Consider the following 18,186-nt stretch of genomic DNA (forward strand, 5'->3'; position numbering starts at 1 on the left):
AAATGTGCCGCATAATTCAGTCTCAACCAAAATGTCATCTAAAAGGAATTTCACAATGAATGTAAGAGGCTCAAAACAAGGACTTAGTCTACAGTCTGAGATATTTATAGGGAAATCCCACATAGCTGAAGAGAAGCAGCAGCAAAGCTTAATGTTGCTACTCACCATCTGCTATTTGATGCACTTGATACCAAAATGTATCAGTTTGGAGCTTTATATGTCAAATATAACACTGTCTCTTCCTGCATCTGATATCCTCATTATAAACTGGGAGGCTTTTATCACTCATGTGTCCTCTCCACTTTTCAGAGGACATGGTCAACTTTTATTCCATACTCTGACTTTAACAACGTTCCTTAATGTTGCTTATTTGGGATGCACAAAATTTAGGATTTTATTTTAAATAAGCTTGCATTCACAAGCTGAGCTGTTTAGTTCATATGGACATACAAATGAACCCAGTGACTAAGCACATGGAATGCATACTGCCTTCAGTCATCTAGAGTAATGGCCAAAATGATACATTGCTGTCTAACTTAAATGAATAGGGACCATTATTATTTCCTGTGTACATTGTATAGTACATATATAATTGTAATAATTTAAATGTCTAAAGGAGGAAGCCAATTATATTTCCTTTCACCGTAAGAACATTCTTTGTAATGATACAGTTCTTAATTAAATAAGTAGTTCAATGCAAATGCCCACGTTACTCTCAATTAGAATTTCCTCTGACATTATCTGCCTCAAAAAACATTGCATCTACTGATATACTGTATGTATGCAAAATGATCACAGTTCTTTCCATTCACTGAGGAAGAATATGTATCCTTCAGTTGATTTTTCCATTACAGGCATGGGATCTAGTACAAGGTAATCATTTTTATCAAGAAAAAGATCATTTGCCCAAAACAATAAAATAATTGTTTGTTTGAAATGGGTCTGTTTGCCTTCAAAATAACTTTTAGAATGATGTAGATGTTGATATTCTGAGAAAATTTGCAGTGGGTTTTCATTTTTTTGTGGTTTTTCATTTATTTCGAATTTTGTTCAGCAGCTCTCCAAGGTCTTGTTTACCCTAGCAACCAGGCAGTGATTTAAATGAGAGACTGGAATATGAATAGGACTGAATAGAACAATAACAATAAAATAATTATTGCTCACAGAGTAATGGTTTTTGGCTGCAGGGGTCAATGACCCCCCATTCAAAAGTGGGAAGATGTAGAAGTGGAAGGCAAATAATTTGACTATAAAAAAAAATATTGAAGATTCATTGCAAAGAAAAGAACATTCTATAACATACATAAATGTTACGGTAAAGCGGAACCACCCCTTTAACAGATCTCTATCAGAACATATTTCTGAACTTTTTGCATAAAGAGATTCCAGATGATAGATACCTAAATATCTTTATAAACTTTACTCCAAGAACTCCATACTCCATAACCCCTATTATTGAGCATTGGGATTATATCTGGGGGACAGTTAGGGTCCCTGTGGAAGAGAGGGGCTCAAGAGTTGGTAGCATGGGTCACATATAGATGGAGCTTGAGAGAGTGGGCAGGTCTTAGGTGGAGTCATAGTGGGGTCTGGCTAGAAAGGAACAGGAGCGTGACTATGGGTGTCAAGGCTGGAACTAGGGGTAGGCAGAAGAGGCATGTCCCTAGGGTGCATACACTCTTCCACACACGAGGAGGGGGCAGTATAGTCTTGGTCCGGCACTGATGGGTGTCAAAAGCATGGGTTTTTTTTATTGGGACCCAATTCTATTTCTTGGCTATGTCTACTGCCCAGGGAGCATGGGTTGTGACCTGTGGGCTTATTATTGGGGCCCTTGGGGGGAGGATCCTGCTAACCTAGTAGTATAGGGCCCAATTAATGTAAACGGTGGCTCTGTTAAACCTGGAGTTCACCAAATGTTGCTAATAGGGATGTAGCGAACTGTTCGCCCGCGAACTAGTTCGCGCGAACTTCGACCGTTCGCGTCCGCCGATTGTTCGCGAATGTTTGGGAACGTTCGCAGTTTGAGTTCGCGTTCGATCGTTCGACCATTCGACCATTCGAATTCCTTCGACCGCTAAAAATCGAACGATTTCCATTCGTTCGAACGTTTGTAAGCATTCGATCCAATGAAAAGCATTCGATCGAATGGCTTCGATCGTTCGATTCGAATGAAAATCCTTCGATCGAACGATTAAAATCCTTCGATCGTTCGAATCGAACTATTTTAGCGGTGTTCGAAGTTCGCGAACTGTTCGCGAACGTTCGCATTTTTTGTCGGTGTTCGCGAACGTCGTTCGCGAACACCAAATCGGCAGTTCGCTACATCCCTAGTTGCTAAACTAAAATGCTGGGAGTCTAACAACATCAGGGATAAACCTTAGAGAACCATGCGTTGCATAATGCAAGATTTGCAATATGCAATAAAGAGAAAATAGGGCTCTCTGTGGACAATAACCTATTCCAGTATATATCATAAATGATAAACCCTGCTTATAAATAAATAAAGCTATATTTTCTGTATAAAATCTACCTCTACTTTCTCCTCTATAAATGGATGAATGCTTCAGGAGGAGCTGCCTTGTCCTTTGCTATGAACACGGAATCTTTTAAACTGAAATATGCGAAATGAAACAACTCCTAAGGGCTCCATTGTTTCCCTACATTATCAGAATGTGTAACATGAACCAGCGGATGCAGATTTACATTCTCTTCCCTTCCATCTGCATTAGTATACGGAGTACAGCCAATGAATTGCTTTGAAAATGCCAACGCAGAGCTCTGTGTAATGTGGAGTTCATTTTATTGGGACGCGGCTCTCAGTGGTGCCGAAATTGATGTCACCTTATCTACATTACAAAAGTCATTTAAATTCTAAACCATGTGGTGATTGGTGATAAAGGCTCCTCCAGAGAATTAGGCTTTAAACTGGCGCAATAAGGCACCGACACCGACCGTCATTGGTTGCCCCAACACTTAGGGGCAGATTTACCTAGGGTCGAATAGGGTTAATTAACCCTCGATATTCGACTGTCGAATGTAAATCCTTCGACTTCGAAAATCGAAGTCGAACAATTTATCGCAAATAGTTCGATCTAACGATCTAAAGAAAAATCATTTGATCGAACAATGAAATCCTTCGAATCGTTCGATTCGAAGGATTTTAATCCATCGATCGAACGATTTTTCTTCTACCTAAAATTTTTTACAAAGCCTATGGGGACCTTCCCCATAGGCTAATATGGCACCTCGGTAGGTTTTAGGTGGCGATCTGGGGGGTCGAAGTTTTTTTTAAAGATACAGTACTTCAACTATCGAATGGTCGAATAGTCGAACGATTTTTAGTTCGAATCGTTCGATTCGAAGTCGTAGTCGAAGGTCGAAGTAGCCAATTCGATGGTCTAAGTAGCCAAAAAAATCATTCTAAATTCAACGTTTTTTTTATTCTATTCCTTCACTCGAGCTAAGTAAATGGGCCCCTAAAAGAAACACAGCCTGTAAAATGAATACAATTTGTCTTTGGAACAGTACAGCATTTCTTTTTACTTATAGGGCAACACCACTGCCCTGCTTTATGGCTGAGATTCTAGCTTTCTTTATAATTAAATTGCCATGAAAACAGGAGTCTCCTGTAATAAAAGCTGCATGCTGTAAAATGAACAGATATCCTTCTTAAGCACAGTGAAAAAATAATCAAATTTCCCATTTCCTGGAAACCTGTGGGTAGAGCTCTGAATGTTTTAATTATCCTCAGGGCTTGAACATCAATATGTCATATGCTATAGATTAGCGCTCTCCAACTTTTATTTTTACTACTTTCCTTTTATACCAACATATTTCCATATCATTCCAATGATGCCACACAGTAAAATGTGGATCCTTTTAGATAGGCCATGGGCAGTAAAAATATCTCAAAGAACCAAAATTAGACAGAGACCAAACACATTTCTCGATGAGTGTGAAGATCTTAGAGAAAACTTGAAGTGCTGATGTGATCCTCACAGATGTATAGCCTGGGTTACCTCTATATGCCTATTTCTATACATAGGTATAGAAGATTAGGTAGGAGAATTAATCTATAGTGATGGGCGAATTTATTCATCAGGCACAAATTTGCTGTGAATTTATGCATTTCGCTGCCAGCGAATACATTCGTGGAATTGTCACAATTTTTTGATGCTGGCGACAATTAAAGGCACCTGTTGAAATTGTCACCGGCATCTGAATTGCCGCCGGTGTCAAGAAAATGTTGACACTGATGTCAAATTTGTGCTCCACTGGAAATTCTCAATTTTTTTCTGCAAAGCGAAACGGTAGAAATTCACCCATCACTAGCAATCTGCTTATTACCTATTACAATGTTGCCAGTCCCCAGGGCCATGTCATGGGCCTACCGGCTCCAGGCGTAGAGAAGTCTGGACTAAGGTGAAGCTTAGTTTCACAGTCAGCACCCTCACCTCCGAATTGCTTTAATCCGATGCACGTCCAACGGTTTCCACCTTCAATCCGTTCAATCAGACCACATATAGTAATTGATGGCCCCAGTCAGCGATTTATTATCTTAAAATGCCTTTATTGGGACATAGGCTCTGACCCCAAACACCCAGCAACGTTTCAGACCACTCTCTGTCTTTTCTCAAGCCTTGAGAACAGGCTTGAGAAAAGACCGAGAGTGGTCTGAAACGTTGCCGGGTGTTTGGGGTCAGAGCCTATGTCCCAATAAAGGCATTTTAAGATAATAAATCGCTGACTGGTGCCGTCAATTACTATATAAGGTGAAGATTAGGGCAAAGTCCCAGTTCATGGTACAAGGGATAAAGAGACAGACTCCACCGGACACCATGATAACCACGTGGACACCAACTTCTTAAAATTAGATATGCTTTATTGAAACTCCATTAAAATCACTTAAGCACACATCCCCTGCCCGCATGTGATTTTAATGGAGTTTCAATAAAGCATATCTAATTTTAAGAAGTTGGTGTCCACGTGGTTATCATGGTGTCCGGTGGAGTCTGTCTCTTTATCCCTTGAAGCATTTACAAGCCGCGGCCAGAGCGGTCTACTTTGGATACACCGGCGTGCGGTTTTCCCTTATATGGGCTCACTCTCCCGACTACAGACTGCTCCCAACCTCCCAGTTCATGGTAACCAATAAGGATCAGGAGTAGTCATAGATTTCAAGCAGTATTTCAATAGGCAGGTGGAAATAATCAAAGTCAGTAAGTTCAAGGAAGGTCAAAAGTCCAGGAATCACTTAGAAATGAATTTAGGAACACCCAGAAATACAAGTAGCAGTTCCTATAATCTGGGCATTAAACCCATGACCCTGTCGTCCTTTTGATTCCAATTTTCACACTGTTCCGGTGCACTGATGTTGCACACGCGACACTATTGTGTCAGTCTGCATCTCTGGGCAGCACCTTCTTGGAAGCGGAGCACTACTAGTGCCCCTGACAGGCCAGACTGGCCTGCCAGAGTACCAATGGGTCTCAGAGTACCAATAGGTCTCCCAGCGGGCCCCAGTCTTACTTTCACCATAAGCCTATATAATAACCTCTGTACTATTTGGCACTGCCTCCATCTAATTGTTGTAAGAGTAGGTCACGGACATCACTTTGTCTTGTGGACCCTTGCAGGCCCCACTATCAATATTACACCCAAAGAAATGGATTGCTTAGCAGTAAATAGACAGTCATGGCACACAGTCATTTAAGAACAAACAGTCATATCACATACTCCTAGTAAGGGTCACATCTGCTGTTAATAATGAACATTTGTCAAAATTCAGTATTGATCAAGTGTCCAAATCCTGGTCTTACCCTTTTCTGTTTTCTCCACGATCCCAGCTTCAGATGAGAATGAGTGATAGGACAGTTTCTCTGAACACCATGGTGCCCCTGCCACGTAGCGCTTATTGGAAGCACATAACAAGGCAACACAGCGTAGGACAACTTTACAGTCTGCAAGGTGAGTAAAGAGGTAATAGGCTACTAACCCAATGGTGGACAACAAATTTCCTTGGGCTAAAATATCAGAGGAGTCTTGTTGTAGTCTTTCTGTGATGCCAGGGCCTCCCTGTTTTCTTATTCCAGCCCGTTGTGTTTTGTTCTGATGTTGGGGGCCATTGTATTTACAGTACATTGCAGTGTACCTGCTCAACTGCTAGAATATTATGATATATAACACTGGGTTCCTTTGTCAGGTGCAAAAATGAAGGAGCAAAGTTAATTATGAGCAAATGGAGTTTTTGCACCTTGCACCGTGTTTGTAAGCTAGCATTCCTTTTGCATTTTGCATCTTAATCCTTTAGTAAACAAGCCCTAACATCTGTGAATATGTTATATAAATATGTATAGGGTTTTTCGTGGGTCCTATGTCGCTGAGCATTTCTAAATGCAAAAAGCATACGTTAAATTAAAAAAAAAAGAAAAGGAAAGAGCCGGTTTAATAGTCTGCCTCCCAACTCAATTATACAGTTCCACATTCCGTGACCGCTGCTGGTATATGAGAAGAAAGAGTGAAAAGAGCAATTAATTTAAAGAGCAGGCAAAATATTCTGGGAAGTCTATTAATACATTTTTCTGCATCTGTCAATCTGTTCCATGTCCATGTCCGTTATACTAGGGAGCTGGTGTTCATTTCTCCATGCTAATCTTTTAGCTTCAAGCAATTTTGCCTTTGTATTTTTTTTCAATTCTGGAGGGTGATTTATCTTTGACAAAGTGTCTGTTATTTTCCTCTGAGTTTAAAAAATAATTTATATTTCATCGCTCTACAACACCTTCTTCTACAAGCGAGGCGCCAGTAATTTTACTGGAACTTTGGAAAATAATGCTACATTGTTCGTAAAAAAAAAAACTAACAAAAAACTGTTTAAAAACTCGTTTTAAAAAAAAATATTTTTTTGAATAATAGTTAAAAAAACACTAAGGGGCCTATTTGTTAAAACTCAAAATTTTCTAGTCGAGTTTTAAAGGGGAAAAAACTAACATTTTTGGAGATTTCTTATACCTCAAAGCTGCTAACAATTTTAATCTGAAAATACTTATGAAAAATCTTGCCTAAATCATGTAATATTCAATGGCAAATGGTCCCTTTAAGCGTTGGAACATGTTTTTTTCCTTCATGGTTCTCCAAAATTTCAGGCTTTTAGCACTGGTTTTCATTCGATAATCTGAATAATCTGAGCAACAAGTACAGGTATGGGACCTGTTATCCAGAATGCTCGGGACCTGGGGTTTCCGGATAACGTATCTTTCCGTAATTTGGATCTTCATACCTTAAGTCTACTAGAAAATTATATAAATATTAAATAAACCCAATAGGCTGTTTTTGCTTCCAATAAGGATTAATTATATCTTAGTTGGGATCAAGTACGAGCTACTGTTTTATTATTACAGAGAAAAGGGCAATCATTTTTAAAAATTTGGATTATTTGGATAAAATGGAGTCTATGGTAGACAGTCATTCCGTAATTCGGGAACTTTCTGGATATTGGGTTTCCGGATAAGGGATCCTATACCTGTTTTGTTGCGATGATTTTTCACACCGATTTTTTGGAGAAAAAATATTGGTATATTGAGAAGATTCGTATTTGGGAGTTTGGTCCTAAATGTATTCAAAATTTATCAAGCAAAAAAAAAACAATGTAAAGCTTTGGCATCTAAAATCTTACGACTTAGAAGTCCATGGGAGATGTCCTAGGTAAAATGTAAACTATTTATTCAATTTGGGATTTGCAAGTTTTCAGAAATAATGAGTTGAATTTAAAAGAATAAACAGAGTTTGATAAAAAAAAATATATAAATTCAGGTTATTCAGAGTTTTATTTTTGTGTTTTTGTATTTTGTTCATATTTGGAGATTTCAATAAATGAGGTAACTTTCAGAATCCCTGACAGTTCTTCAGAATTTTAGCATGAATCTGTGCTTGCTACTGATTGAAGTGAGGATGCAATACTTTGCTTTAATTTGTCATCATTTCTCAATTACAGATATTCTCAGGAGCAAATGTATCACATTTTACTACAGCTGCAGTTGGAACAAAAATAACAAATTTGACTTCAATTTTCTGGAACTCAAATTTGTATAAAGCTCCAAAAATTTAAAAACCATCAAAAAGTTGGTGAATGTATGTAGAAGTCAATAGGAGTTGCATTTTAAAATTTCAAGCTATTTTCAATTAGTTTTCAACCTCAATTTGAAATTTGTCAGACTTATTGAAAAGTATAGAATGTGATTTCACTACATTTATTTTTTTTGTGTGTTTTTAAGCAATCAAGTTTTAAAAATGTCCTTAAAAGAAGAGCACATTTGAGATATTCAAGTTTTTTAGAATTCTAAAATCAATGGAAAATTTAAATTTTCATAAATTTGCTCCAGCATCTCTGATAAATACCTCATATTCTGTATAGCGATCATTAACTTAAATATCCCATTATTAAACAGCATCAAGCAACATTGTGTGTATTAGGGATGGGCGAATTTTTTCGCCTCATTTCGCCGAAAAAATGACGCCCATAGACTTTTATATAGACAAAAAAAAAAAAAGACGCGCGTCAAAACAATTTCGCCTCGCGACAAAATTTTTTTGACGCCCATAGACTTTAATGGGCATATGCGACATTTTGCTGGCGGCTAATTTTTGATGAAACGCCCATCCCTAGTGTGTATCCCTAACCATGCCTAGAGAGGAAAACCCCCTATTTTAAGAATTTTTATTTTTTTAATTTATTTTAAAATGTATAGTATTTTTAAATGTAATATTTGTTCTTAAGGTGTGATAAATTGGTCTAGCTGGGAGCAGTTAAGGGTCCCAACTCATTGTGACCTTTTACAGTTTTAGGTTTAGGTGCCCGACTATATTATTTTTAAAAAAAATCTTTTTTTTTATATAAGACAAAAGGAAGTCCCTGAAAAAACAGTTGAGATATGTTACCAAAATTTGATCAACTTTTTTATTTAGGAAAGAATATTTTGCTTGAGTGAGTATACTAAGACCTACTTTGAACTATTAATTTTCATCTGAGAATTCTACCCCCCTCCTTAAAAGCTTTCCAACTACTTCTTTGTTAGTTTGTCATTTGCATGGCTCAATTAATTTCCCCTCTATGAAAGGTAATTCAGTTTACATATTAAGGAGCTGGTGAAGCGTCCAAGTGGAAATCAGAAAGTGTAATTTAATTACTTTTCAAAATAAGAATGGTAAATTGCATTTGCTGTAAATACATTTTGAAATTATCTCAATCAATCTCAATTATTCGTAGTAAGCTTTGGGCATATTATTGATTACCAATATAATTGACCTTGCAAACTGCATTACATTGTTTGAATTTATAATGATCCTGCAGAAGGGAACTTATTCTTTGCTTTATAATCTCCAGATATGCAATACTTGCCTATTTGAACTCTTAACGAACAGAATGTTAAAAGGTGAACATAGAAGGCAGGAAGTAGGAATAGTAATCAAGTGAGGACATCTAGTGGTATGAACCAAAAGTTCTTTAACAAGGGAACCTTTCAGAAGAATCTTGATCAAGAAGCTTAGCCAATTGTTGTTGGGCTTGAGCTCCCAGCCTACTGTGTTATCCGGAAAGCTCTGAATTACAGAAAGGCCGTCTCCCATAGACTCCATTTTATCCAAATAATTCAAATGTTTTAAAATGATTTCTTCTTTCTCTGTAATAATAAAATGGTAGCTTGTACTTGATCCCAACTAAGATATAATCAATCCTTATTGGAAGCAAAACCAGCCCATTGGGTTTATTTAATGTTTACATCTTTTTTTAATAGACATAAGGTATGAAAATTATGGAAAGATCGGTTATTTGGAACACCACAGGTCCCAAGAATACTGGATAACAGGTCCCATACCAGAATTATCAAAGATTGCTGCCCAGTGGTCTATTAGCACTTGGTTCATCTGTTATGATGTTATATTTAGGTGCTAGTAATGCTAGGTATTCCTCTGTTCTGCGCATAGCACCATCACTTCTTTTCAGAAATATGTTTTAAAACAAAGGTCTTTCCTATAGAAGGGTAGGCTTACATTCCTATAAGTTTTCTGCTAGATATAAAACTGATAACTGTTCTTCTAGACCAAAAAGGTTACTCAATATTTTTATCTTTCTAATGATATTCTCCTAATTAACAAAAATGAAAGTACACAAATGGCTGTAGTAATAATACTCAGTATTTCTTTTTTTTTTTTCCCACAAACTGATACCTTGGAAAGACCTCAGTAATCCTCAGAAACTTCACCGAACGGACACTTTTCCTACTTACAGATCGGAGCACTGATAGAGACTCCCAAGGAACCCAATTGCACAAACTGTTTTGGTTGACAAGAAGAATTGGGATTTCTTGACTGCGCAGATCTTTCTAATCCACTGATGCAATTTTTATACCTTCACTAAAAATGCGCTTTGTAGACATTCAAGGAAAAGTTGGTTTCATACTTGACCATATGAACTGGACAATTATTATTTTTTTTTAATCTGATCCATCTGAAAATCTATTCGTCTGTCCATTGTGGTTTGAAGTGACTTTGATTTTTGTGTGATATCAAAATGTATTTTCTTCTCTTAATTTCATATGGAAACATATTTTGTAAGCCCATCTACACTGTTCCTAAACTTTGAGACTGACAATAAGGGTCTGAAGCAATGCGTTACATGGAAAATGTGTACACCATGAGGCCCAAGTAGGGTGAAATTTAAAGTGAGTATTTATTTGCTGTCCTAAGTGCTCCTGAAACTTTAGTAAGGGGACTTTGGGTGAGATGTGGGGTGAGTGGTTATGATCATGGCTCTTAGATTATTGTCTATATTTAAATAGATGAGGTGAGTGGGCCCAGACCTTAGACTGAAGGCCAGTGAGGGTGAGATTTGGGGTGAGTGCTTATTTGGGCCCTGGTTACCCCTGGAAATATAGCAGGGTTAATTTTGCACACAGGCACAACTACAGTATTGGAAACTGCTACTGGCAAGGTTGTCTAGGGCGGCTGGCCATAGCAGGGGGACTGTTACCCAATGTTTCTATATATCTGTAACCTTGTTATGAGCTAAGGGGGCCCAGCCTGAAGGCCAGTTAGGGGGAGATTTGGGTGAGTTCTTATTTGTGTCCTGGGTACCCCTGGAACTATAGCAGGGTGACTGTTACCCCCATGTTTCTATATATCTGTAACCTTGTTATGAGCTAAGGGGGCCCAGCCTGAAGGCCAGTTAGAGGGAGATTTGGGGTGAGTGTTTATTTGTGCCCTGGGTACCCCTGGAACTATAGCAGGTTGACTGTTACCCCAATGTTTCTGTATATTTCTAACCTTGTTATGAGCTAAGGGGGCCCAGTCTGAAGGCCAGTTAGGGGGAGATTTGGGGTGAGTGTTTATTTGTGCCCTGGGTACCCCTGGAACTATAGCAGGGTGACTGTTACCCCAATGTTTCTTTATATCTGTAACCTGAGCTAAGGGGCCCAGCCTGAAGGCCAGTTAGGGTGAGTACTTATATGTTGCCCATAAATTATCTTGGAACTATAGTATATGTTTACATTGTATCATTTCATAATTTAAGAGACTAATTACATCACACTACAAAGGGAGGTACGGAATCTAAAAAGTTTGCAAGCCCGGAACAATGAACCGAAGAGAAAACAGCATCCAGCACTTGTTTCGCAAACATGTTTTGAATTTATATTTGGCACAATAGTTAGGGGTAAAAACTTTTTTAGCTGTTTAATTAATATATTTATATTTTGTTACATGTACAAATGATATTGTGATCATGGCTCTTAGATTATTGTCTATATTTAAATAGGTTCACAGCTTTTCATTATTTTCCATAGGTTTGTTTGAAACTTATTACATACGTTTGTTTTAAAAATAAAACAGCAGAGCATTTATTTTACACTGTTAAAGGGAAAATGTCCCCTGTTTATAAGTGGAGGCCATTGTTTTCATTTCAATGATTGGGTAAACTTTTTTCACAGACAAATGTTTGCAACAGCATTACCTATTAATAGACATAAAACACATTGTGGGAATTGTAGTCTTTGATTGAGGGGCAAGCTGTATACTTCACCATTGTTTCAAGAGCCATAACCAGCAGTGCACAAAGTGTCAAAGAAAGACTGCTTTCAAAGAGTTCAGCATATGTATATGCAAAATACACTGAAAACATCACTGGCTGATTCCATAAGAACATGTTATGCATTTTATAGAATTATAGAATTTTAGAATTTATAGAATTCTTACATTGTGACCTAATTAAACCTTGTCTCTAAACAGTTAATGCGATTATACTAAATTCTATAGCCGTGTATTTTTTACAAAACTCGAAAGGCAGACGGCACTTCTGAAATGGGGTTTATTGGAGTTCCTGCTGGAAAAACCTATGTATTTTGTGTATTTTTTAGCATGAAACAATTAGAAGGTATAAGAACTTATAAGAAGTTGGGTGGAAACGGGGCCTTGGGTCAAGTAGATCAACAGTTCATAGTCCTCCACTATGAACTGTTGATCTACTTGGGTCAAGTAGATCAACAGTTCATAGTGGAGGACTTTAGGTAAGAAAATTATGAAGAAGGTTGAAGATATTAGGGCACAATGGAGACAGAAGAGCAAGCTAGAGACAGTAGAGCAAATTTTAGACAGTACAGCAAGATGGAAACAGTAGGCCAAGATAGAGACTGTAGGACAAGATTGGTGAAAAAGCATTGAAGTCAACTGGCATTTTTTTTTTTGCAGTATTTTTCATTTGTGCAAAACAATTTAAAGTTAATGGACATTTTTCACTGCAAATTCATTAAAGGTAATGGGCCCTATTTAGTGGCATTTGTCTGACATGTTTTTTTCCATGGTGAAAATCTACGAGATTCCCTGAAATTTTCTGTGGTTTTATGAAAAAAATGTTCTGATAGCAAAATGCTAAATTTTACTGTGGATATTTTCCTACTGTACATTTTTTTTTGCTCCTCGTTACTATGGTGTAATGGAGACAGTAGGGCAAGATGAAGACTATAGGAGAAGGTGTAGGAGATAATGTGCAAAACTTTACATCAGTTTCAACTATGTAACAGCCCATATGTAGTCAAAGAAGTCCAAGAAAGAGTGCTAAGCATTTTCCAGGGTGGGGCAAGTAAGCTAATATCACATAGGGTAGCATCCCACTGAAGATGAACCCATTCATGACAATGCAGAAGATAACCTAATCAAGGCTTACCTTGGGAGGAAAGTTTAAAAACATTTTGTGTTGTTGGCAATCACATTTAAAAACAATTTCTTGGAACTAGCTGGAGAAGTCCGGGTGTGGCCACTGCCCCTCTTGCCCCCTTCTACAGACCATTATGGTGCTGGGATATGTAGTTGAAGAACCATTGATTGGAAAGTCCTGATTTCTATAAATAATAGGATCCACTATCTCTCCTTGTTCATGAAATTTGCCAGCTTTACTGTCAGAGCCAAAACAGTTTTGTTGCTTTCTTAATCTAAACCTCTATAACCCTTTTGGATTACCAAATCATCTGGTAGCCTGGTTCAGGGGCTTCCCACCAGGGCGGTTGTAGGTGGTGGAGCCAGAAGGATGAGACTGAGTCACTGTGAAATGTGCATCTGGCCAGACCCGGATTTGTGGAAAGACCACCAAGGCACAGGCCAAGGGCGGCAGGATTTTAGGGGCGGCATGAAGCCCAACCACACCAACATTGGGTCGGAAGCTCTGGGGCTGATGAGATACAATAGTTTCTATAAATATCCCGTGCATTAATCCCCAGTGCTCCCAACCTGATGATGGATATTTGTGCATGTGCACAGATGAAGGGGAGGGGACAGGGGTGACGAACGGCAGTGGCCCTAAAAGGGCCCGCTATGTAAATCTGGCCCTGCATCTGGCCCACACTATTAAGTGCTGAGGGCACCAATCTGGGCTGCTCCATCTCTATGTGTGGAAATCACTGAGAATCATAAATTAATCTGCATTACCATTATTATCAACATATAATAAACATGGCAGGGTTTAGATTGCATTAAACTTTAAATGTTTCCCTGCCATAGTATCAAATCAGCATAGAAAGCTTTCATACTTTCACAGGCCTCCAGCAACCTCTGGGTCTGCTGTAATGCTGTTGCTAAAGGTGATGTAAAATGATGTAGTTCTATGAATTAAAATATTAGTTTTTAGTCATTATAATGAGCCCATGTTTCTTGTTTATAAATGCATTTCTGCTAGTTGTGTGATCTATCAGCTATCTGTTATGTTTTTCTGGTCTGGAATCGTTCAAATTAATTTAGGGGGGTATTAATATTTCAATTCAATGGAAATATTCTGTTACAGATAATGAAGACAGACTTAGACGTAACGAGTATACTGGTTTACGGCGGGTAAGAAAATGGCCGATCGCGTAGGTGTGAAACATTTTGCTCCTCTGTCATATTCTATTGATCCGTCTATTGAACTTGAGAAGTTGCAGACATTAATACTGGCAAGTGCAATATTTGTTAGATGTAGTTCAAATAGGATAAAGCCCAGACATTCCGTCAAAATACATAAAGTAACTTGCTTATTGGTTTTAAGTAAATAGCAGATTGGCTGTCATATAAAATAGATGGAGCAAATACTATAATTTTTATTTCTGCCTGGATTTCTCTCTCTCTTTTTGTGTTTTTTCATATCTATAAATTCTTTCTTCTTTATGTTGTATTGCAACATACTGTATTGTCACCCTTCCTTCTACCATTTATGCTTTCACTAAACTCCTATTTCAGGCATGTTTTACTATGAGGAAGCACTTTTTTTTTATGAAACCAACTTTGATGTCTCCGACAGACAAGAGGCAGTTAAGAGCCATCATAACCATTTAAACCATTAGAAATTTCAGAGCTGTAGGACAGTGCTTGTTGAACTTAGTCCAAGGACCAATATATGGTCAGGAGGACCCATTTGCTCATAAGAAGGTTCTAAATACAGAAAGTCATTGGTGGATCAGTCATTCAGCTACAGTCCCAAGAATCTCTAGGACAGCGTATGAAAGAAGTGACCTTCAAGCTGGGCTTTCGGAGAATCAAGGAGTGCACATAGTCATTATCCTCAAATCCCACCCAAAAGGTAAAGATTTAGCAATTTTCAAATTTGAAGGTTTTTTTCTAAAACCAGATCACCACAAAAAGACTTAAATAAACTCGACTGACTTTTATTACAATCGTAAAAAAGTTTCAAAATCGACTGGATTTTCTTTTTCATTTGAAATGTCAAGATTTTTATATTCATTAAAACCTTAAAAGAGTTCGACCAACCTGCAGTCAATCAGAATATCAGAATTTTTCACTGGACTAGACCAACCTGCAGTTAAATGAAATGTTAGTATGTTGAAAGTTAACAGAACCGATTGTCATCAGCTGTAACAACAACAGTTATACTGTATATGTATTTGGCCATTGTTCCCATCCTCAGTTCCTCTCTTTCACCCTTTTTCCTCACGAGGAAACTTCAGACGACTTTGGAAAACTAAGCACTCTGGGGCAAATTCACTAAACGACGAAGCGTCTAACGCTAGCGTGAATTCGCCAGCGTATCGCATTTTCGCCGATTCACTAACGGACACTGGCGTAAATTCGCTAGTGTTACTTCGCACCCTTACGCCTGGCGAATTTGCGCAACGGACATAACTACGCAAATTATTCTGAACGCTACCTTTTACGCCAGACTTCCTTCGCCACCTCAGACCAGACGAAGTGCAGTAGAGTAGATAGGGATTGCTTCAAAAAAAGTTTCCCAAAAAACGCTGGCGTTTATTCTTTTTTTATGGGTGATAGGCTGAAAAAGATCGAACATTGTTTTGTGGCTACCCTCTTTCCCCCCTACATTTCCTAACTCATGGGACCTTAACTATACAGTGGGCACATGTGTAGGGCAAAATAAAAATTTTATTTGCTGTTTTGAAGGTTTCCCAGGCTTGTGTAGTGCTGCTACATATACCTCCATTGTAACTTCAATTTGGCGTCGTATGCAAATTAAGCATCGCTAGCGTAACTTTGCTTTGCTTGGCGAATTAACGCTAGCACAACTTCGCAACCTTACGCTTCCCCTGAGCGCAACTTCGGAATTTGCGTAGCGCTGGCAAAAATACGCCTGGCGAAGTGCGGTGAAGCACGACGAAGCGTACGCTGGCACAACTACGAATCTTAGTGAATGTGCCATTTTGAGTGCCATCTAGCCGACAGGGAGGCATTTCGGCAAATCTCCCTGAATCTTCTCGTCTGTCTCTGCTCTAAAATGACAGATGGAGAGTGTGTCCAATAAAATCGGAGACATTGCAATGGAATCCTTTTGTTCTAATTAGAAATGGGTACTTTCTGGAAAACTGAAGGTTTTTTTTTTTCATTTTGCATTATTTAAGTAATGAACCACTGGATGTCTCTGATTTCATCCTTACCAGTGAGTAAATTCCCTCAATATCTTTGTATTTAATTTAAGTTTAACCATATTGTAGAAAAAAAACTCTTAAATGTTTGTCATTCAGTAAACATTGAAGTGTTACTTCCTTTTGGAGAATGATTTGTCCTTTTCCATGAAACAATAATAGTGGCCTTACAACTGATTCCTTATTAAGTTAAGTCCAATCTCCAGTTTGTACAAATGTTTTTGCCAACATAGTCAATTTGTGTAAGTTTGAGGTAAGTGACAGTAGCCCAGAGCATGGGAATCAGCAGAAAAGAAGATAGGGAGCTTCTGGGGCACCTTCAGAAGCACAGAACTTTAATGTTAAAAGATTGTGAAGGAGTTGGCGTGGTACAGAATCCCAATACATAAGTTGTTACATTACTAGCCAAATTATTTCAATATGGGACCTCCCATATATATAGGAAGGGTGCTACATGCTGTATGTTTCATGCTATATCTTTTGTTTGATGTTTCTTTTTCTGTAATGTTTAATTTTGTATAATGTTTTAATTCCAATAAAATACCCTTCCATATGTATAAATATACAGAGAAGGAATGCTCTGGGCACACAATAAGCTATACCCTCATATTGTACTGTCTAAGGGAAACAATATGGCACATCCTTCCCATAAGTATAAATACAAATATACAGAGAAGGAATGCTCTGGGCACACAATAAGCTATACCCTCATACTGTACTGTCTAAGGGAAACAATATGGCACCTCCTTCCCATAAGTATAAATACAAATATACAGAGAAGGAATGCTCTGGGCACACAATAAGCTATACCCTCATACTGTACTGTCTAAGGGAAACAATATGGCACCTCCTTCCCATGTGTATAAATACAAATATACAGAGAAGGAATGTTCTGGGCACACAATAAGCTATACCCTCATACTCTACTGTCTAAGGGAAACAATATGGCACCTCCTTCCCATATGTATAAATACAAATATACAGAGAATGAATATTCTGGGCACACAATAAGCTTTACCCTCATACTGTACTGTCTAAGGGAAACAACATGGCACCTCCCTCCCATATGTATAAATACAAATATACAGAGAAGGAATGTTCTGGGCACACAATAAGCTATACCCTCATACTGTACTGTCTAAGGGAAACAATATGGCACCTCCTTCCCATATGTATAAATACAAATATACAGAGAAAGAATGTTCTGGGCACACAATAAGCTATACCTTCATCCTGTACTGTCTAAGGGAAACAATATGGCACCTCCTTCCCATATGTATAAATACAAATATACAGAAAAGGAATGTTCTGGGCACACAATAAGCTATACCCTCATACTGTACTGTCTAAGGCAGGGGTCCCCAACCTTTTTTACCTGTGAGCCACATTTAAAGGTAAAAAAGGGGTTGGGAGCAACACAAGCATGCAAAAAGTTCCAGGAGAACCAAACATGGGCTGCGATTGGCTATTTGGCAGCCTCTATGTGGACTGGCAGCATTTAGGAGGCTCTGTGTGGCAGTACACCTAGTTTTTATGCGACTAAAGCTTGCCTACAAGTAAAGGATTCAAGAATAAGCACCACTGGGAGCAACATCCAATGGGTGAGAAAGCAACATGTTGCTCACAAGCCACTGGTTGGGGACCACTGGTCTATGGGCAACAATATGGTAGTTCCAGCCCAAATTTTTAACTACAAATATGCAAAGATGAATTGGTCTGGGCAGACATATATCTTTCTTCTTCTATAAAACTATTCTTGGCAGAAGTCTCAAAC

General features: G+C 38.2%; 1 protein-coding gene across 1 annotated transcript in view; it reads left to right on the forward strand.

Moving 5' to 3' along the window:
* Window positions 1-11,097, forward strand: part of dok5.S (docking protein 5 S homeolog) — a 105,516-nt gene extending 94,419 nt beyond the window's left edge. The window contains exons 7-8 of the mRNA XM_041578686.1: window positions 5,850-5,970; window positions 10,237-11,097. Of these exons, the coding sequence (XP_041434620.1) occupies window positions 5,850-5,970; window positions 10,237-10,301 (186 nt within the window). The 3' untranslated portion in view covers window positions 10,302-11,097. The remainder of the gene's footprint in view (window positions 1-5,849; window positions 5,971-10,236) is intronic.
* Window positions 11,098-18,186: the final 7,089 nt, after the last annotated feature.

This window comes from Xenopus laevis, chromosome 9_10S, assembly GCF_017654675.1.
Source record: "Xenopus laevis strain J_2021 chromosome 9_10S, Xenopus_laevis_v10.1, whole genome shotgun sequence".
Lineage (NCBI taxonomy): Eukaryota > Metazoa > Chordata > Amphibia > Anura > Pipidae > Xenopus > Xenopus laevis.